Source organism: Myotis brandtii, unplaced genomic scaffold (assembly GCF_000412655.1).
Source record: "Myotis brandtii unplaced genomic scaffold, ASM41265v1 scaffold165, whole genome shotgun sequence".
NCBI lineage: Eukaryota > Metazoa > Chordata > Mammalia > Chiroptera > Vespertilionidae > Myotis > Myotis brandtii.
The window spans coordinates 7,222,771-7,244,957 of NW_005356042.1; the positions used below are offsets into that span (position 1 = coordinate 7,222,771).

General features: G+C 51.9%; 1 protein-coding gene across 2 annotated transcripts in view; it reads right to left on the reverse strand.

The window, feature by feature from the left end:
* The window catches only part of GSE1 (Gse1 coiled-coil protein), a 427,477-nt gene extending 405,297 nt beyond the window's left edge, over positions 1-22,180 (reverse strand). For both annotated transcript variants that reach the window (XM_005862541.2, XM_005862540.2), the window contains exon 1: positions 20,542-22,180. In XM_005862541.2, coding sequence (XP_005862603.1) covers positions 20,542-21,954 — 1,413 coding nt within the window. In that variant the 5' untranslated portion in view covers positions 21,955-22,180. The remainder of the gene's footprint in view (positions 1-20,541) is intronic.
* Between the last annotated feature and the right edge of the window lie 7 nt (positions 22,181-22,187).

A 22,187-nucleotide genomic window follows, 5' to 3' on the forward strand; every position in this document is an offset into this window, starting at 1 on the left:
AGCCCAGATTTGAACCCAAGCGTCTTGCTCCACAGGCCACAGGCTTCGCCCCTCTAAGAGACAGTCATGATATCCAAGGTGCAAAAGACTAGTTAAAACGACGCGCAGTGTGCTCCCTCCTACGACTGTGTGCGCGCACAAGCATGCATGTAGAATTAAAAAAAAAAACCAAAACACGGGGTGTTCTGGGTTACAGGTTTATGGGTAATGTTTACTCCTTTTTTATCTCTATTGTCTAAATTTTCAACATGGAACATGTTCAACTTCAGGAAAAGATTCATAATTGTGAAGTGAGCTGCCTTTGATCCCTTGGTGCCGCCTCCTTTCCCTTCAAGGCAGCCTCCCCGGCATGCTCCCACCCACACCCACGAGCTCTGCAAAGTTCGCAGGGGGCCCGAGTGCATCCACACTCCCAGGGCCTGTCCCTCAGAAGGTCAGGGAAATCTTCCCGGGCCAAGAAGCGTATACAGCACTGCCCGAAATACACTCACAGCGGGGGAAACAGCTCGGGCCGAACTAAATGGCCACCCTCAGGGGTGGACGGGTAAGTTAAGGCCCTTCCTCATGGGAGCCTATCACACAAACATTAAAATTATGTTTACAACAACACTGGGAACTGTTTATGCTGGGACATGAAATGAATAGAGCAAAATACACAAATTGAACATAGTCTCATCTCAAAATGGTAAAAAAGAATGCACTGAAATGCCCAGGAGGACACAGCAATGGTAACAGGAGTTGCCTCTGGGCTGTGAGGCTGGGCTGGGGAGAATTGCTCTTTTATTCCTTTGTGTATGTCTCCAAATTTCCAACAACAATAATGTAATCATAATAAAAATAATAGCTAGTGTTTATACGGGGCTTCCTAACTGCCAGGGACTATGTATGCTAAAAGCTGTACATGCACTAACTCACTGTATCTGCCCCCTATACAGGCAGATACAACCACAAATGTCTTACAGATGAAGAAACTACGGCACAGAGAGGTTACGTTACTTGCCCATAACCACACAGTATGTGTTAGAGCTAGGATTTGTCACTTTTAAAATGAAAAAAAAAAGGTATTAAAATTATATTTTGATATAGAGGTTCAAAGGTGGGAAAGAACTTTAATATTTATCGACTATATACTGTTCTAGTTATATAAATAAACATAACCTGCCCACTTGCTTTGTTCCAATTCATATTAGCTTCTGGTTTGCGGGGGGAGTGGGTGAACAAAGTATAAATTTATTTTAAAAAAATTTTTAAACTCTGTGTTAAGGATGTATGACATGACTTCATTGAAGGGAGTGGGGGGAAATTTTACCTAAGTAACTTAGAAAATGAATAGAGACCACAAGACAAAAAACAAACAAACAACAAAACACAAAAAACAGTGGCTACTCACAGTAATGATTTAAAGTTTACACATGACTTTAGGATACAGTAAAACAATAATAATAAAAATAAGTTACAAGATAAGAAGCAAATCACACACGGGAATCCCCATACATTGCTGCTGGGAATGTAAAGCTGTGCAGCCTCTTGAAAACAATCTGACAGCTCCTGAGACCTGGAGGTACGATATGACCTAGCAATTCCATTCCTAGGAATCCACCCAAGAGAAAGAAAAAAAGACCATTCACACCAAAATCTATACGTGAATTTCATAGCAGCATTATTCACAAGAGCCAAAAGGTGAAAACCACAAAATAACCATCAATGGGTGAATGGATAAACAGAATGTAGCATATACACACAATGGAGTATTATTCAGCCATAAAAAGGAATGAAGCACTGACATATTCTATAACATTCATGAACCATGACAACCAAGAAGCCAGACACAAAAGACCATGTGTGGTATTATTCCATTGATATAAAATGTCCAGAATAGGAAAATCCATAGACAGAAAGTAGATTAGGGGTTGCCAAAGACGGGGAGGGTCGGGGGAGAAGAATGGGGTTTCTTTTAGGGGTGATAAAAACATTCTATAATTAGACAGTGGTGATGATTGCACAATTTTATGAATACTAAAAACCACTCAAATGTATACTTTAAAAGGGTAAACTTTACCATGGCTGGCGAGGAATCCCTGTACAATGCAAAAATATCATAGCCTTGGCTGATGAAGTGGAAGTGCCCCAGGGCACTGGCATTCTACCTCAGCTTCTTACATGCTCTGTGTTCATGGACAAGGACCTTCCCCCTCTATGTTCATGGACACATCCCTTCTCCTCCCCGGGCCTTGGAGTCTTCTTTGATTTAAGTGAGGGGGGTTGGGCTCAAGGATCACTAAGTATCCTCCCAGTTCTATGATTCTAAAGAGCCACTCTGAGATTGTCATAAATGCAACGATTAGAGAAACAGAAGTCTCAATCAAGGTTACAGATAAAATATACTTTGTAGCAAAAGCATGGGAGGACACAAATATTTTAAACAGTGAACATTTTGTATAGTAGGAAGTGAAACATAACATTATTGTTAGGAAACATAACTATATATATGTTCCAAACAACAGAGCCAGCAATCCTGCACAATCTGTGGTTCTGAGATCATGCAGTTTTCTCTTCTGCATCAAAAAATATTTAAGTCTATGCCTGGCCAGTGTGGTTCAATGGTTGAACTTTAACCCAGAAACCAAGAGGTCACCAGTTCAATTCCCTGTCAGGGCACATGCCTGATTGCAGGCTCAGCCCCCTGTAGGGGGCGTGCAGGAGGCAGCTGATCAATGTTGGCTCAGTCCCCTGTAGGTGGCGGCAGGAGGCAGCTGATCAATGTTTCTCATTGATGTTTCTATCTCTCTCCCTCTCCCTTCCTCTCTCTCTCTCTAAAAATGAACAAAAACATATTTAAAGAGATTTAAATTTAGTATCTTTTTCACTTATTCAGGGTTTGATAAGATCCACTGAAGCAAATGGACACTTCATGTTGACTTCCCCCATGAATGTCACAAGGGCAGGTTGATAGAGAGAAATCACTTTAACCTCCCCTGGAGAGAGAGAGAGAGAGAGAGAGAGAGAGAGCGTGCGCGCGCACGCAGGTGTGGAAAATGTGCCTGTAAGCATGAATAACTTGAAAAATGCCTAGTGGCTTCACAAACATTTTGTCTACACTTGCGAAAATAGAGCCAAAGAGGCTGTAAGAGCAAAAGACATTATATTTCAAGGCAAAAAGGCCTGGTTAAAATACTTTAAAGATAAACTTCTACTTAGATTGATCAAGGGAAAAAAAGAGAGAAGGCACCAATTACCAATATCACAAATGAAGCAGGGAACATCACTACAGAACCTACAGACATTAGAAGGATAATAAGGGAATATTATAAAGAAGCTATACCAATTAACTTGACTACCTACATGGAACAGGTAAGTTTTCTGAAAAACATAAATTACCAAAATGGACTCAAGAAGAAATAAACATCATCACATCAAGATGACGGCCAAGTTCCCCTCCACTGAAGATGTTAATTCAGGAAAAAGGTTACCAACTGGAACAGGTTTTTAATGTGGACGAAGATGGTTTGTTTTGGCAGTGACGTCTCCTAGAAGTTTTATTTACGGTGGTTTTAAAAGACATATACTCAATGCCATCTTTATTGTTTTCTTTTCCCTAACCTCTTACTTTGTCTGAGACTTTGATCATGCCAACTGTGGTTCTGCCAACCGTGGTGCTCTTCAGGAATGCCACTCCCATGGCTGGCAAGGAATCCCTGTACAATGCACACAAAAGAAAATCCGGCCCTAGCTGGTTTGGCTCAGTGGATAGAGTGTTGGCCTGCAGACTGAAGGGTCCCGGGTTCAATTCCGGTCAAGGGCACATGCTCAGGTTGCAGGCTTGATCCCCAGTAGGGGGGCGTGTAGGAGGCAGCCAATCAATGATTCTCTCTCATTACTGATGTTTCAATCTCTCCCTCTCTCTTCCTCTCTAAAATCAATAAAATATATATTTTTAAAAATCTGGCGGAGGGGCAAAAGGATATAAAAATTCCAATTTTAGCTATTTTCAATCCTTTTGGAGACACAGGGCTTACTCATGTGGAGCAATCAGAAGATAACATGAGACCACATATAATAAAGTAATAAATTATTATCAAGTGTGAAAAGACTACATAAAAGCAAGTGGGGCAGGAGAAGGGAGGGAGTTAGCAAAGAAGGCTTCACGGAGTGGGAAAATGGGCAGAGAAGTGGAAAAAGAGCATGCACGTGTCAAGACATGATGGCAGGAACAAGTCCCACGGTTTCAAGGAATGGTGGGGAGTCGGCTCCTGTGCACAGTACTATGAGTGTGTGTGCAGGGACGTGCATCTCCTTACCATTGGGGAGACACATAACATCTGTGAGAGTCCAACAAAAGCTACAGGTCCTCTCCTCAGAAAGCTGCATGCATGCACTGAATTCTGCATTGAGTTTTGAAGTCAGGAAATGTATTTGTGAAGATGGGGGTACCATGTTGAGAATGGTAGGTCTTTGTAAACTCCCCTAACTCCTGACTCTAGAGCAAGCATGTCAAACTCAAAGGCTAACACGGGCCAAAGAAACAAGGTTTAAGTTTATGTGGGCCACAAAAAAACAAAAGCTTCAATTTTCATAGAAATGTAGGTTTATTTCAATAGAGACATGCTGAACACAAAGGGCTGAAATAAATGAGTAATTGTTAACATAAAATAATAGAACATTTTAATAAAAATTAATATTTTCTTGAACATTAACTTACCAGACACTGAATAACTGCATAAGTTAATAAGCGTAATGCAAATAAACCCATTTTTCTTGTTCTCCGAAAGCGAAATATTTCCTGTTGTGCACTCCAAATAAGTCAGTACAAGACTAATGACCTGGCAATCAGCTGCTAAAATATTTGCTGCTAGTGTTAGTGGAGAGAAATGGTGTGCCTATGCGTAAGGCACATAAGGAAAATGAATACAATACGATTATAGTAATCAGTCATTAGTGAACATTGTAGTTTGTTATTAATAACTAGAGGCCCAATGCACAAAATTCGTGCAAGAGTAGGTCTTCACAGCCGCGGTTGCTACCTTGATCCCTCCCTTACAGCCGCGCTGCCTCGATCCCACGGCTGCAGCTCCGGCTTCGTCCAGAAGGTTGTCCAGAAGGACATTCAGATGGCCGTTCGGTCTATTTGCATATTATACTTTTATTCCGCTGCCTCGATCCCACGGCTGCAGCCCCGGCTTCGTCCAGAAGGTTGTCCAGAAGGACATTCAGATGGCCGTTCGGTCTATTTGCATATTATACTTTTATTATTATAGATTATGTATAACAGGATATTGTAAAAATTAAGTTATGAAATTCTTATTAAAACGTTTCTTACATACCATTATATTGGCTGGGCCACAAAAATATTCGTTGTGGCCCGTGGGCCGCAAGTTTGACATGCTTGCTCTAGAGCAGTGGTTCTCAAACTTCCTAATGCCGCGACCCTTTAATACAGTTCCTCATGTTGTGGTGACCCCCAACCATAAAATCATTTTCGTTGCTACTTCATAACTGTAATTTTGCTACTGTTATGAATCGTAATGTAAATATCTGATATGCAGGATGTTATTTTCATTGTTACAAATTGAACATAATTAAAGCATAGTGATTAATCACAAAAACAATATGTAATTATATATGTGTTTTCCGATGGTCTCAGGCGACCCCTGTGAAAGGGTCGTTCGACCCCCAAAGGGGTCATGACCCACAGGTTGAGAACCGCTGCTCTAGAGTGTCCCCTTTTCCCAGGACCTGACCTCAAGGGTGGCCCCTCCTGGTTGATCTCATCCAACTAATGCGGTCCAGATTCCTGTGTTTTTAAGGTCTCTAGGTTAGTTCTCCAAAATGATAAGGACTGGAGAGGACACTAAATGATAAATCGCAAAAATAATAAGAACCAACATTTAGTGAGCACATACTAATAAAAATAATAAGAACCGACATTTAGTGAGCACATGTTCCAAGCTGTGACATACACACTACAGTAATTCCCACATACAGACGGGGCCCACGGACAGACAGAGAAGCAGTCAGGTGGCACGTTCCCACTGACCTCTGTCAAATGCTAATGGCTTTCTACAGGCCAGAGTCATGTGGGGGACCATCTGCCTGAATGCCCCCTTCACCCCTCAGGTGAGTGTGGGAGCCTAGAGAAGGGATAAGGGAGCTCAGAGCCCAGGTGCCTCGGGCTACTTCCAGGTTTCCCATCCCCCATGCTGCCTCGTCTTGGATAAGTCAGGCTCATGGGAGATTAACCAGAAGCTCCTGCCCAGTGACACAGATGGCCCTGATGGGGGCTCATGGGTGGGGCTTTCAGGCATTGAGGGCACAGGGCATGTAATTCTAGGGCCCTCGAGGCCAGGCTGTGAGCGGGGCCTCCGGTTCCTCACACTCTCCCTCCCTCCTCTGCCCCCAGCAACCAGAGCCATGGCTCCTGGAGTCCTGACTGCTTGCCAGGCTCTCTCCAGGGGCTTCAGCCGCTTTATGTCCCTAAGAGGGAGGTCCTAAGACTGCCCCTGGGTCTGGGCGAGGAGCCTGAGGCTCAGAGAGATGAAGTAACGTGTGAGGACCACACGGGTGGCAGGGTGGGTGACAAGGTCTGACTTCAGAAAGCTGTTTGCCAAACCACACCATCTGCCCGCAGAGAGCACACAGCGTGACCTCCCCTGGAGTCCGGGTTTCGCAGTCCGTACCAAAGGGGTGACACACTGCTGACATCACCCTTTCGTACAGATGGCTGGAGAGTCAGAGGAAACTAAGCGGAGAAGCGCTTAGTAATGGGGAAATCTGGAAAGCAAGGTTTTGCTGCCCCCGCGCCTCTCTCCCCCGTGCAGGAAGGCTCCTCCGGCCGCAGGGTTCTCAGCCCAGCAGCAGGTGCCCTGACCCTCGGAGGGTCACGGTCCAGCCTGAAGTGACCCTCAGCCGGGTGGCGGAGAAGAGTGGGGACCTGCTGGCCCTGCTCCTGCCCCTCCCACCAGCCAGGCTCCTGAGCCACGCAGCTGCCAGCTGCTACTGACTCCTTGCTCCGCCTGATTAAGGCCCCAGTGCCCCTGAAGCCAGAATCACGAGGGACCCGCCACGCCCCCTGGGGCCCAGAGTCCTCAGCCACAGAGCCAGCCTGTCAGCTGGGGTGCTCCTGCTGCCCTGCCCTGGGTCCCGAGGGGACAGAGGCAGGCAGCATCTCAAGGGCAACCGCGTCCCGACGGCACCGAGCGCAGCTGTCACCCATCAACCCCACAGACTCAGCAGGACAGAGCTTGCTGAGTCACTGCAAGGCCCAGGGGCCCAGCAGAGAAAACGGGTGCCAACTCCCCCCCACACCCCCCACCCCGTTCACCTGTCAGAGTCCTGTTCACAGAACCGGTAAGATAACATCCTGCAAGCATTACCTGGCAGCAGTCACTGCCATCTCCTCATCACCATCAACACCATCATCACACATCACCGTCATCACTGCATTTCATTGACTAAGGATCAGACTACCTGTATTACAGTTCGACCTCTGAAATCAGGATGGATCTGACAGTGGGTGGAGTGTCGGTTTCACAGGCAGCATTTTTTCTTGCCTAGTCGTATGTGAAACAATGACATGCTTTACAATGGATGGCATCTAGGAGTAGATAAATATGGCATTCACACCCTCTACCTGGCACCATTGTGGCCCTGAACTCTGTGCCCAACTCGTGTCACTCAGTGAAACTCCCAGATGAACCAACCCATCATAACTGCTTATGGCCCCTACTTACAGCTCATGGCAAAGATACCCCCCTCTGTCAATTCCCCCTATAAACATCTCCTAGGCAACGCCCCCACCCAGGCTCCCTGCAGAGCCCCGGACTTCCCAGAATGCACCATGGAGACAGAGGCAGCTCTCCTCTGGGACCAGGGCGCCTGCCCGAAGGGATGACTCCGATCACTGGCAGGCGGCCTGCGCCAGCGTGGAGCCCCCAGGAGCTCCAGGCCATGGCCCAGCTGGGGTGAAGCCACCAGGAAGTGGATTTGGCACAAGTTCCTAAAGGCCTACACAGGGAAGCTAGAGAGGGGGGACAGTCTCCTGCCACCCAGAGAAATTCTTTCTACATGTGAGACCTGGGAAAATCTGCCCAGCACGCTCAGAACAATCTCACCCAACGGGGTGGGAGGGCCAGAAGCTTTAGAGCAGAGTTTGGCAAGAAATTTCCAGAGGGTGTTCCAAGCACGCTGAGCTGGGCTCCCGCAGGCTGCAGGCCAGATGCTGGGCTCCTGGAGGGTCCTCTCTGCCGAGGGCGGGCTGGGACACAGTTCTGGCGGCCTGACAATCATGACATCAAAATGCAGGTGCCCAGAAACTAACCAGGAAGGAGCTTCTCTCCGAACCACCGCTCCAAAGCAGCCGGTGGGGTGGAGCTGCAAGGAGCAAGCGTGACTCCTGCTCCTGACACCGACAGCTGTGTGGCCTTGGGCCAGTCGCTTTCCCTCTCTGAACCTCAGAGGCCTTCATTGTCAAACGGGGAGAGTTCAGATAAAACAGACTAAGAAATTGCCAGAGATGGAAGGATATACCATTGTGATGACAGGGCCAATCTATCAGAAAGACAAAGCAATCATAAATGGGCAGGAGCTTCCAAATTCATAAAGCAAAGATTAACAAAATTAAAGGGAGAAAAGGACAAATCCAGTTATAGTAAAAAAAATTTTAAATCCTCACCCGAGGATATTATTTTTCCACTGATTTTCAGACAGAGTGGAAGGGAAGGGGTGGGGAGAGAAAGAAAAACATCCATTCGAGAGAGACACATCGATTGGTTGCCTCTGGGGATTGAGCCTGCAAACCCTTGACGAGAATCAAACCCAAGACCCTTTGGTCCAAGGGCCGATGCTCTAACCACTGAGAAAACTGGTCAGGGCCAATTGTAGTAAATTTTAACACCTTCCCTCAGAGGATGTGGTGCATGTGCGTGTGAGTGTGCATGTGGGGGAGGACAGAAGGGTGAGTGTGAGTACATGTGCAATGAGAGGCAGTGGATATAAGAGTGAAGGTGTGTGCATGTGTGAGAGACAGGAGGGTGTGTCTGATGGAGGAGGTCTGTGCACAAGCGGAAGGAGTAGGCAGGGGAAGGGCCCCAACAACCCACTGTCCTTCCAGTGACTCCTTCTCCCTCTGCCCCTCTTCCTTGGGACCTGCCCTTAAGCCCAGAGAAAGGCCCTGCGCATCCCTGTCGCCTGGCCAGTGACAGGTAACCGATGAGCAGGGTCCAGGTTCCAACTGTAAATGGGAAGGAATCAGCAATCACATCTCATGGGAGCTCTTAAAACCAGGCTCCCCATGTCCATCTTTTGAAAACGAAAGAAAATGCAGTTTCAGAAAGAGAAAGAGAGAGAGGGGTGAGGAGGATCAGGCCACCAACCAAGCCTCCTGCTCGCACACAGAGCCTGAGAGGAAGAGAGCCCACCAGGGGATGCTCAACACTCTACCACCCCAGCCATGGCAGGGCTGAGGGCGGCGAGTCAAGTGGCCATTTTTCATGCTTAGTTGGGGATGTGCAGGTCCGCTGGCAAACCCTCAGCCCCTGCACCCGAGGGAAATGCGGGCCTTGTTTCTAGAATGGCATCACCCACCAACTCCAACCCCAGCAAGGCTCAGGCCTGGACCTCTGCGGGGCCCCGAGCCCTGTCCCCACTAGACTGAGCCCTGGGCCCAGCTGCTTTCTGCAGGCCTGGGTGGCTCGTGGTGTCCCTGGGGCTCAGCCCTAAGTGCAGACAGCCCTGCCCGAGAGCCCCCAGCCCTGTGGAACGAGCATAAAGCCATGCTGGGCCTCCCTTGTCCAGCAGCCCCCTGGACGTCACATAACCACACAAAAGAAAGAGCAGTGCGTGGCTGTGGGAAAGACCCTCTGGGAGGGGAAAGGGCACCCCGCTGTGCGGAGGAATCAGGATTCAAGAGTTGGTACCACAGCCAAGCGGAAGCCACGCTCTGAGGCTCCTCCAGCCTCCCTGGACTCGGGCCGGACACTGTGCTGTGACCCCAGGACCTTACAGCGCCCCCCTGGCCTGGTCCCACTGTGTCTGAGAGTCTGGAAGACCACGCCTGCCTCCCACCTGCCTCCCTCCCTCCATGGCAGGCATCCGAACCCACACAAGCCTTAATCCCCGCCTGCGAAGGCCCTCATCTGGAAGCCGGGAGACGGTTTACGGGTCTGGGAAGGCTTATAAAACACTGCTGCAGTGTGTCAGCGCTCTGCCCTCCCTCCTAGGAGGCCCGCTCTGGAAGCTGGAGCAGGGGACCCATGTGTGGGGACCAATGCTGCCTCCTTGTGTGGCTAAACCAGGTGGGGCTAGATGAAGCCAGGCCCCTGCTGGCCCCTGCCCCATCATCTCCCGTAAGTGCCACTTAACCCCGGGCAGGGGGACAGCCAAGGCCCTGGCAGTAGACCACCCTGTTCTCCCATGCCCAGCTCTGCCACTTACTGTCAGTAACCTGATCCAAAACTCTCAGGTTCATGAGCCTGGGCCTCCTCATCTGAAAAGTGGGACTGGTGCCACCTACCCACAGGGCGGCTCAGGCCACCTTCTGTGGTCGGAGGAGGCACGGGCAGCCGGGGGAGCTGGCATCTTGCTCACAGTCACCTAGTTAGGTGGTGGCAGACTGCAGCCAGTGACAAGACCCACAGGGGTCCTGGGCTGGTGGACAATCAGTGGGCAGCTGTGGAACGGTTGAGGGTCCGACAGGACCCACAGGGCAGAGGTGAGCTGAACCTGACACATGGCTCATCTCTCACCTGCTCTAAGTTTTTGGTGTGTGTTTTTTTTATAATGAAGCACATGTTTTTAAATGTAAAATATAATGCAATCTGAAGATACCTTTAAAACACTGAAGTAGTTCCTAGAGTATAATCAAATGAGCGGCAACATCTACGTAACAGCTTTAGAGAATAAAAGAAGGACATCTTTACAATGGCATTGCTGGCATAGAAATTCTGTAAGGGGAGGCCTTTTTCGTAATCATCACTTACTTAAATCCTACCCATTTGTAGCACCCCCACAGTGACTCCTCCTCCAGGCAGCCTTCCCTGACTTCCCTCTCACTTCAGGCCACCAAACATTGGCTGCAGGCTGCCCCAAGCCAGGTCTGGGTGGGCCCTCAGCCATCTCCCATGAACCACACATACCACGATCTGCTGTCCACTGAGCCAACCTTTATCTCCCACATGGTACATCCTGGCATCGCATCTGGGGGGAGTATGGACATTGGAGTCAAACAGCCTGATTGGAATCCCAGCCCCAGTACTTGCCAGCTGTGTGACTTTGGACAAGTGACTTCCCCTCTCTGTCCTCAATGTTCCATATCTATGAAATGGGAAAACCTACCTCACAGGACTGGTGAAAGGTTACAGGAGGGGATACAGGCAAAGCTCGTAGGACAGTGGCTGGCACAGAGGAGGCTTTCGATGCTGTCTGCCATTGGCATCTTCCTGGTCGTCATCATCTCCTTAGACCTCACTGTTCTTCATCAGGACCAGGTGGGTGGCTAGAACCCTGTCACCAGCTCTGCCCCACAAATGACACTAATTGGTGGCAGGATGACGTGGCTCTGACCTGAGGGGTCTCCCTTAGACCCTGAATGATTCCTCTCCCACCTCCCTCTGGCCCTGTGGCCAGGAGGAAACAGTAGACCCGAGAGGTGGCTGTTCCTGCCCAGAACTCTGGCTCTGCTGAGCCAATACCAACTGGGGCCTTTGTGTCATGTATTTGAGGCTGCTGGCACCTCTGGAAGGAAATCCAATCCAGCCATTGATTTCATACGGGGCTCCACACCAAACAGGCTGGGTGGCAGGAAACAAAAGCAAGTGGCAGGGGTGGCCAGGGCTGGGACGGGGAACCTGAGAGCCATGGTCTCAGAGCCAAGCCAGCCCCTGACCTCCGGGGTCTCTCCCCGCTCCATCCCACTCCTGCCAACAGGTGCAGAAAGATGAGATGGTGAGAATTTGACAGCCGCAGGGGAGCCAAGGGGCTCAGCTACTGGTCCATCATCTGCTCCCATTTTACAGAGGGGAACATGAGACCCAGTCAGGGGGAGGGTCTTGCGCACCGCCACTGTGAGTGGGCGGGGGGGCGGAGGGGGGGGCAGTGATCCACGGCTTCTGATTCCCACGGTCGTGGCTGGAGCAAGGCAAAACCTCAAGAGCAAGTGCAACCTGTTCTCAATTCCTTTTTTTTTTTTTAAATGTTTTTATTGATTTTTCTTTTTTAGAGAGAGAGAGAAAGGGAGAGGGAGAGAGAAATAGCGATGAGAGAAAAACCGATAGGCTGTCTCCTGCACTCCCCCTACTGGGGATTGAGTCTGCAACTGGGGCATGTGTCCTGACTGGGGATCTAACCAGGACCTCTTGGTGCATGGGACGATGCTCAACCAACTGAGCCACACCAGCCAGGGCAATGTTCTCAATGCTTAATACAGCTCCCCTCCTCCTGGGAGGAGCTGACCAACTCCCATCTTGAGACACAAACCCGATGCCTGGAGACCTGCAATAGGAGGTGTGACTGTGGTCAGGGAGGAGTCACAGATGGGGCTTTCTGAAGCCTATAGCATGGTTTTTGCCTGCTTAAAAGCCCCCAGGAGAAAGCGGAACGCCAAGGGCTAAACAGGGAGCTACCAGGTGACCCAGCAATTCCACTCCTGGTGTCTACCCAAGAGAAATAAGAACACATGCCCACACCGAAACCTGCACACACATGTTCACAGCAGCATTATTCACAACAGCCTCAAAGTGGAGACAACCCAGATGCCCATTACCTGAGGAGTGGATAAACAACAGGTAGTCTGTCCGCACGGTGGAATATTATTCAGCCATAAAAGGCGTAAAATACTGATATATGCCACCACATGGTTGAATCTCAAAGACGTTAAGTGAACACAACCAGACACAAAAGACTCACATTGTATGATTCCATTTATAAGAACCATCCAGAATAGGCAGATCCCTGGGGACAGAAAGGAGATTAGTGGTGGCCAGGGGCTGGGGTGGGGAATGGGGAGTGACTGCTAATGGGTACAAGGTTTCTTTCGGGGCTGATGGACATGTTCTAGAATTAGATAGTGGTGATAGCTGCACAACTCTGTGACTGTACTAAAACCCACCGAATTACACACTTTAAAAGGATGGATTTTATGGTGTGTGGATCTTATTTCAATTTAAAAACAAAAACAGCACCTTCTCAGGGTCAGCCTGCAGTCCTCCTGCCAACGAGGCCCCACCTGACCGGCCCTTGCGGCCTCTGCGATGAGCCCTCCCTGCCCTCTGGCACCTGGCCTTCCCCACTGCTCCGAGGTCCCACCTCAGGGCCCTGCCCAGATCCTCTTCGTTGCTCATGTGGCAGCCCCCACCCCACGCATGTCTCCCAGCCCCTCCATGACCCCTGTCACAATCCCTCCCTGCACCCAGTCTGGTTTGTTCACTGCTGGACCCTGAGGCCCAGAACAGTGCCTGGGACACAGTAGGCACTCAATAAAGACAGACTGAACACATGGACAGAATCCTTTGTGACTGCCAGGCCTTCAAGATAAAAAGCCACAAATTCCTGGGCTGTGTTTACCTCTATCAGCAGTCTCATCCCAGTGCTGGAATCTTCTGGAAATTTTAAAATCCCAGTGGCACGAAGGCCATCCCTCACAGATTCTCATTTAACAGGTTGTGGTAGGGTCCAGTCATGGGTATTTTTTTTTCCAATTATCATAGTCTAGTCATTGGCACTTTACAATTCAGACTGCTTCAAGTTGAGTCACATGCATTTCCAGGGATTCCAAACACTGTCAAGCCCTCCTGCCCCATCCCTTCTTCCCACTGCAGGCAGAACTACTTAAGGTTTTCCAGTAACGATACTCCCCACACCCAGGCCTTCGCACATGCTCCTCTGCCAGGAGCACATGACTCCTGTGTGGACCCGGCTGAGTCCTTTTCAGTCTTCAGGACTCAGCTTAGATGCCACCTCCTCCAGGAAGCCTTTCCTGAACATACCCATTTCCCAAACTTCTGCTGGGCTCTCAGCAGACCTCAGCAGAGAACACACTGCATGGCTACAGTCAGTCCCTTCACTCCTGGTCCCCTGCCAGCACCCAAGGGCAGAGGCTGCCTGATTCCACAGCACGTCCTTGGAGCGTCAGGTGCTCACAGAGCACCTGGCGGACAGTAGGCATGCACGCAAACATTTGTTGAGCTAATGGGCAGAAAGTGTGTTTACATTTCTCGAGGGCAGCCCAGGACAAGGGGAAAAGCAGAAGTGCAGCTGTGTCCCTGGCGCAGGGATGCCAGAATTTCTTACAAAACTTATACATATAATTAGCCGGTGTTACTGAAACACACACACACACACACACACACACACACACACCAGCGAAAGTGGCATAAGGCTGAGGGCCTGTTGGTCCTCCTGGTGTAGCGTTGTCTGAAAAACGATGATCAGCGAGGTTTTTCTGACCCTAACATGTCATCATCCTCCACAGGGTAGAATATCATGGTGGTTCGGGGCCCCAGCATCATAGATGGAATTTAAATCCTAGACCTCATTAAATAGGGAGATATTAGACAAAGGGTACAAACTTCCGGCTATAAGATCAACAAGTTGGGGGATCTAAATTACAGCATGGTGGTTATAGGTAATAATACTGTATCATATCCTTGAATATTGCCACGAGAGTAGATCTTACGTGTTCTCACCACAAAAAGAAAGGGTTAGCTATGTGAGCTAATACTATGGTGGTAATCATTTTGCAACAAATAAATGTATCAAATCAACACATTATATACCTTACACTTATAAAATGTTATATGTCAATTATATGTCTGAAAATTGGGGGGAAATGAAAATAAAATAAAGAAAACTTAGACCCCAAGAAGTCATTCTCCTGTCCCTAACTCCACAGAAGAAACCGCCAATAAATCACTAGCTATGTTCCCCGCAAGTCTAGGCACAGCCTCAGCATCCTTCTCATCACAGTGCCCCCAGTCCGCTAGGCTCAGGTGGGTACTGCAGACTGCTTGTGAGCCCTGAAGACCAGACCTTTCATTCTGACAGATGGGGAAACCGAGTGAAGGTCACCCAGGAGGTAGAAGCTCCTTTCACAACTGTCCCCATAGGTTCCCACTTGGGGCTACACGGAGAACGGCAGCCAGGTTCTGAAATGCTTTTTCTGGACGGCAGGAGTACCATCCCTCTCCACCATCCCCACTGAAAAATGGACCTAGGGCAGACGATGAGCCTGAATCCCAGACCGGGGCTGTTCCCAAGCTGAGAAAATGTGCAAACAAGGCAAACTTGCCCAGAACCTACAAACGCTCGAAAAACACTCATGGGTGCGATCCAGGGAAATCTAACCAGAGAAGAAGCCGGAAAGCTTTACAGATTCTGGCCGTGGCCAAAGGCAGCCACCCCTCCTCCAGCCCCTTCCCTTCCCTGCATCCAGAGTCGGCTGAGTTTTGAAGACCTTTTGTCTCCGCTTCCTCTTTCCCAGTTGTCTCCAATCACCTCCAGGTTTAGGACAAGGCAAGTCTGGAAAGTTCAGTCCTCGGAGCAGATGGCTCCCAACTGTCAAGCAAAGCACAGACTTCCCCTGGAGAAGGTGGTTGGCGCTTGAGAAAGGCCTAGAGCCCAGTTACTTCCCAGCGACGGCCTGGGACAGGGTGCCAGTCAGCCCCACGGGGCAGCCCACAAAGCTCCCCCGTCTGATCCGTCGCCATGCTGAGGTGCCCCACTGGCCTGGACGGGGCAGCAGGAGCGGCCAGGCCCTCCCTGAAGAGCAGGAGCCGTGTGGGCGCAGATCGCCAGGAAACACGGGAAACAGATGTGCGTGCCGGGCCTGACAGGCGAGTGATGACAGACGCGCTCTGCAGGCCTCAGATGTCAGCGCTGAGAAAAGAAAGGCACCGCGGCAGCAACACCTGTTCTGGGCTGGGAGGCCGCACTTGGGGGCTCGGCGAGGCGTCCCCACGGTGAGGGGCCAGGGTGCGGTTAGGTAAACAGCTGCACGCTCCATTACCCAGAACGCTCTCCAGACGGAGCTGGAAGAGGGAAGGGCGGCCTGCCCGCCAACTGGCTTGCAAGGAAAGCCAATCGATCATGCAGCTGACCCATCTTGGACGGAGCAGGCCTCTCCCAGCAGCAGGAGGAGTCCCGACTGAAAGCTGAACACCTGAGCAATGCTGGGGAGAGCACAGACACAGGGCACAAGTTGTCAGCAGGCCAGAGGAGCGGGGGACAGAGAGCCGGCTAGCGGGGGCTTCTTGGGGCCTCTAGTCCATACAGACACCTCCTGCCTCTCAGCTGCACTGGGTGGAGGAGGCACATGCAGAGAAAATGATGACCTGCCCCCCGGAGGGCACTGCCACCTTCACAGCTGGAGCCCCAGAGAGGACAGAACGGCAGGACAGAGTAGAGGTTGGGGCACAGACTACAGAACTGGACTCCTGGGCCCAATGCTGGTCCTGTTGTTACTGGCTGAGTGACCTTGGGCAAATTACTTGATCTCTCTGGGCTTGCTGTTTCCTCTATGAAATGAGCACAGTGGCCCCTCCCCACACAGGGTTGTGATGAGGATTTAGTAAGTGTGAACACAGGTGAAGCAGGTGGCACAGCCTGGAACACGGAAAACATCCTATACAGGCATCATCATCATGATGTCCCCAGTACCATCTCCAGCAGCCTGGTCAGCTGCGCCCACTAGCTTTGAAGAGAGGGACAACCATTCTCCACCCCCAGCAGAGAGGTGGGGGCCAGGGGCTGCAACGTCAGAGCCGGAGGGTGACAATAAGAGACCCAGCAGAGCATCCAGTTCCTCGGGGAGGGAGAAAGGAATGGACACGTCTCATATCCTTGCTGAACGTAAGCTGCTCTGACATCACAAACCTTCCAGAGGATGATCATCTACACTGCAACGGAGGCTCAGAGAGGGCATGCGTTTACCCAAGGTCACACAGCCAGCTCCCAGCAGAATGAAAACGAAAGCCAGGCCTGTCAGAAGGCCAACCCAGGGTCTTTTGGTGGCTCTGCAGAGCCTTGTGTGTGAGGGGTTCCTTCTCGGGGAAGGGATGCCAGGACCCTGGAAGGGTGGGTTGCAGCCTCCCCAGCCCAGCCTTGACACAGCCCTATCCGAGCGGCCGGCTCAGAGACGTGGTGACTACAGGGCAGGGTGCTCCGGGGCAAGGGGTCCAGCTGGAGAGAAAAGCCACAAACACACCCCAAGGGCACTGGTGACACTCTCCTTTCTTTCCTCCCTCCCTTCCTTCCTTCTCTCCTTCCTTCCTTCCTTCCTTCGTTCCCTCCTTCCTTCCTTCCTTCCTTCCTTTCCTCCTTTCCTTCCCTCTTTTCCTTCCCTCCTTCCTTCTCTCACATTTTCTTTCATACTATTTAAAGTTGTCACTAAGGAATAAATGCTAACAGGAAACAGCTGAGGCATTATAGAAGGCGGTATGGATGAGGCTCTGGAACATGCCGTCCCAGTTAAGTGGTTTCCCTGCGGCCACCCTCCAAAGCCCCAGCCACTCCCCCCAAATTCTCAAACCACACGCTAAAGAGAGTCACAGAATATGAACGTGAGAACCAAGGAGTCGGGAGCTGGCATAGGAAACGAGCGTGGCGGCCTCTGCCCCTCCCGGGTGGCTCAGCTGCTTCTTTGCCCACAGTTCCTGCACACCAGTCCCTTTGTAGTGCTCCCAGCTCCCGCAAGCGTGCATGCGCTCTCACTCCCCACCCGGGCCTGGCACGGACTCCTCCTCCTCCTGCTGTGCTCCCAGCTCTGCAGGAGGCTATAGTCTTTGTTGACTCTCTGTCCCCTGACACTGAAGGCTCTGAACTTGCCACCAAGTCCTCGGTGTCTAGAACAGCACCTGCCTCAGAGGAGGCACCTCGTAAATGCTGGCTGAATGAATGGGAGGCAGGGGTGCCGGGAGGAAAGGCAGAGGCTGCATTTCCGGCATCTCCCGTCAATCAGGTGCTCTTACAGGTGGGGTCTATGCTTCTCTTTCCATCGTCTAATCCAGCCTGAGGCCCACCCTGCTGCCTCCACCACAAACAGGCGCGCTGGCCTCACCATCCACCTGCATTGCTGCCACAGCCAGGCCCTGTGGGGATCTGTTCCTGGCCTGTTCCAAGCCTTCTTGTAAGAACTTTTTATTGCTCCCCTAAACCCAACTTCCTTTTCCTGCTTTCAAGGCTTCTAGTTACTCCATCCTGACTTCCCCTTCATCTCACCTCCACCACACCCACAGGTCCTCCTGCCCCTCCAAGGCTGCATGGCTCCTCCTTACCTCTGTCCCTTTCCTCCTGCTTTACCTCACTCCATCCAATGAATAGGACTTAGGGATCAGAAGACCTGGGCTCAAAAGCCCCCTCAGCCATCTACTTGGATAGTTACCAAGGTCATCGGACTTTTCTGAGTCTCAACTTACTCATCTGTAAAATGGGAATCATCGGGCCTCATAGGGCCATGGTGAGGAGTTAGAAAAAGAAATGGTGCAAAAGTTAGTCTGACATCCAGCCTTCCCAAACTCACGCTGACCCCTTCTGGACAGACACCAGCTTGCGTGTTCTTCCACACCAGGCTACCCTCAACCCCCACCTCCCCAGCTGGACTAAGAACTGTAGCTTCTTTTGTTTCCTCAAGCTCCTATCCGTTGAGGCCCCCAGTTCGCATCTCATCAATCCCGATGAGCGAGCAAATCAACATGAGAAAACTCAGCCCAGTTTGGATGTTCTGCAGAAAACATGCTGTTGGAGAGGCCCCATAGACAGCACTTTGATTACCCCATGACACACTGTCATACCTGAAATCCACACCCAGCCTGCAAACCCGAAGCCTCGTGGAAGATTAACCTAGAAAAAACTGCCCCAACACTCAGGTGGACATGGTCCCACTATGATCCAAGCACTTGACTTTCTGGGAGTGTTTACATTCCCCCATTCATTCAGTTCTCACAGTGACCCTGCAAGGCGGGTGATAGAGATTGCCACTCCTCAGCCAAGGAAACGAGCTCGGCGAGGATAATAAATGGACTCATTGGCACTTGGTTTCTCAGAGAAAGGAAAAGAGTGGAACCCAGGTCTGTCCTGCTCCAAAGCTGGGCTCTTCTCCCAGTGCCAGCCCTTGTGGAAAGTGCAATTCTCCAGATGTCCAGCAGTAGGCGCCACAAAGATCTGCCACCCACCACAAATGAGAGGACCTACCACCAAAGTCCCCAAAGGCAGCTCTGAAGTCCAAAGCAACATCAGTGGAGAAGGAGCCCTGGACAGAGCATGAGGAATGGGGCCAAACCCATGATGGGGGGTAGAGGAGGGAGTGGCGGGGAGGGGGGGGGCAAATTTGGGCCATGTCACTTTATTTATTTATTTTATTTCAGAGAGGAAGGGAGAGGGAGAGAGAGAGAGAAATATCAATGATGAGAGAGAATCATTGATTGGCTGCCTCCTGCACACCCCACACTGGGGATCGAGCACTCAACCCAGGCATATGGCCTGACTGGGAATTGAACCATGACCTCCTGGCTCCTAGGTTGACACACAATCACTGAGCCACGCCGGCCAGGCCATGGGCCCGGTGACTTTAAAGGTGCCACACACATGGACACAGGAACCTTTCAAACAAATGGAATGACTATTCCTGAACAGACCAGAGAGAGAGTTCCCCATTCCCACATCCTTCTGCCGGCCCCTCACCAGCGGCTACCGCTTACAGGCGTCTGATTGAAACAAGTCGGTCTGTCTTTGGTAGAAATCAGGATTCATGACCCTGGGTGGCCATAATGGTGATCACAGCTCACAGATGCCCACTTCAGACCCACCAGGGGTAGCGCCTGCTTCAGCCTTTGCAAAGCCAGATCCGAAATGAACTGAGCCCTGTCTGGCTCCTCCTGGGCAGGCAGCGTGAAGGCAGGCGCCTTATAAACAGGGCCAGCGCCAGGCCTCCTGCCTCCTCCGGCACAGCTGACTTGCAGAGAAGAAAGACTCACTTCCCACAGGGGGAAAAGTCTGTTTAGGCCACTGTCCTCCTGGGTACCAAACCCCCCACATCTGGAAATCTTTCTATCTGCTATTAAGCAGCCAGAGTCACAAAGGAAAAGTGTGAACTTGGATGGAAAACTCTGGAAAAGCTAAGCCACCAGGGAGCTAGAGTGAAGAGGAACTTCCACCTCTGATGTGTTTGAAACCGGGTAAGTACAGAGACCTCTCGGTGACCTGCGTGGCTGGACTAATTACCAATGTTATCAGGCGGATGACAGACATGCCCCGAACTTCCTCTGTTTGGTAGATTCTGCTGCAAACACACTCAAGTTCAGGCCCATGCTTGCTGTTTTCAGCTGTGCCCTATTCTTCCACAAGACCACTCCTGGCCCCCAACTCCTCTGAGCCTGGCATGCCTCTGAGCCCAGCCAAGCCGGTACATCCACCCAGCACCAGCCTGCTGACTCAGGCAGGGCACCTCCTGCTGGAACACATCACACAGAATCAGTGCTAACTCCTGGCAGAGAAACAGAAAACATCTCTTCTTTCCCTGCCTGGATTTCAGAGGATGAGATGAGAACCGCTGCTTACCTTTATCGCCGTTGCCACTGGGGAGCTCCAGCCCACAGGTCCCTGGCGGGTAAGCCCTTGGCCAGCACACACCAGCGTCCCACACTCCACACAGGCGCCGATGATCAGCTGCCGCCCGTCGTCCACCAGCAGACTGTGGCTCGCTCGCAGGGTATAGAGAAACAAGGGCAGCCGGGCCACCCGCACAGCCTTCAACCCAAGACACCGCTTCCTCTCCTGCTGGCAGAAGAAGCACACAAACGTGTCCACCTGGTACTGCCGGGACCAGGCACTGACAGCATGGTGGGCATTGCGTGCCTCATGCTGCAGCCACTGGCCTAGCAAGTCGTGGTAGCAGAGCACGCAGGTGGCCACCAGGCCTGTGGAGTCGGCAGGCCTGGCACGTGGAGCAGGTGGGTACACAGTGAGGAAGGGGAAGAAGGGTTCCTTCTCGCCCAAGCGACTGGAGGGGTTCACGTTGAGCTGGAACTCCTTCCCGGGGCCCAGCTCAGTCCCGCAGATGTAGCAGACGGACACGGCGCTGCCCTGGGTCGATGTGGGCAGCTCGGAGAGCGCAGGGTCAGAGGCAGGGAAGGCCTGGTGGTACCTGCCCAGGAAGCCCTGCACAGAGGTGATGAGCTCCTCGTTCTGACAGGCCCGGTACAGGGCCCAGATGTCCTCCAGGACGCTGAAGCACTTGGGGCAGCTACGAACCTCACCTCGCTTGTTGGGGCCTCGGGCATTGGGGGGGCAGGGCAGGACGCTGAGGAAGGGGAAATGCATGGTGCTCCTGGCATTGCCATTGAGGATCCTGGAGGCCACAGCCCGGGCGTCAGGGGTGCAGTCCTCTCCACAGAGATAGCAGGCCTCTGGCAGGGTCCCCGAGGTGGTGCCCTCCTCCCTCGGGAGCCTCCTGCCCTTGGAGGCCATGCCGGGGGCGTGGCTGTTCAGAGGCACCACGTACAGTCTCTGCAGGACAGGCACGCTGGCCAGCTCGAAGCTCTGCCACTGCTGCATGAGGGAGGAGAAGCAGCAGGGACACACCAGGGTGCTGCCGCCCTCGCTGATGGGCTGAGCCCCGGGAGGTGGACTGTGCAGCCACAGGAAGGGAAAGAAGGGGGCCTGAGCCAGCTTCTCCTGCTTCTGCACGTGGATCTGGTGCTGCGAGGCCGGGGACAGTGCCGACCCGCAGATGTAGCAGCAAAGGCCCCCTGGTGGCGCCGGGCAGCTCTCCTGAGGAACCCGGGGGACGCGGCCACCGGTTTCCTTCTCTTTGGGGCCACAGGGGCTCGGGAGAGGCGGCTCCTTTCGGTCCTCCTCCTCGCTGGTGATGTGGATGTCACTGTCCTCGGAGAGGCAGTAGCCTCCACGGGGCTCCCCCAGGGGCCTGCTCTCCAGCGTCTTGGCGGCCCTGCCTGAAGGGGCTCCTCTCATGCCGTCTGCAGGGGCCACTGGGGCTGGAGGGCCTGGCCAAGGGCCCTGAATCCCTCTCAGGACACTGGCCCGGGCCTCAGGGACCCAGGGCCTCCCGACACCCTTTCTCCGGCGCCGAATGCCGGTCTTGGGCTCCCCGTCCACGTGGAGCTTCGAGGGGTCCCCCTCCTCCTCCTCCACGTCACCCTGCGCGGGGGTCTCGGCGCTCTGTCCCGGAGGGGGTCCCGGGGCCC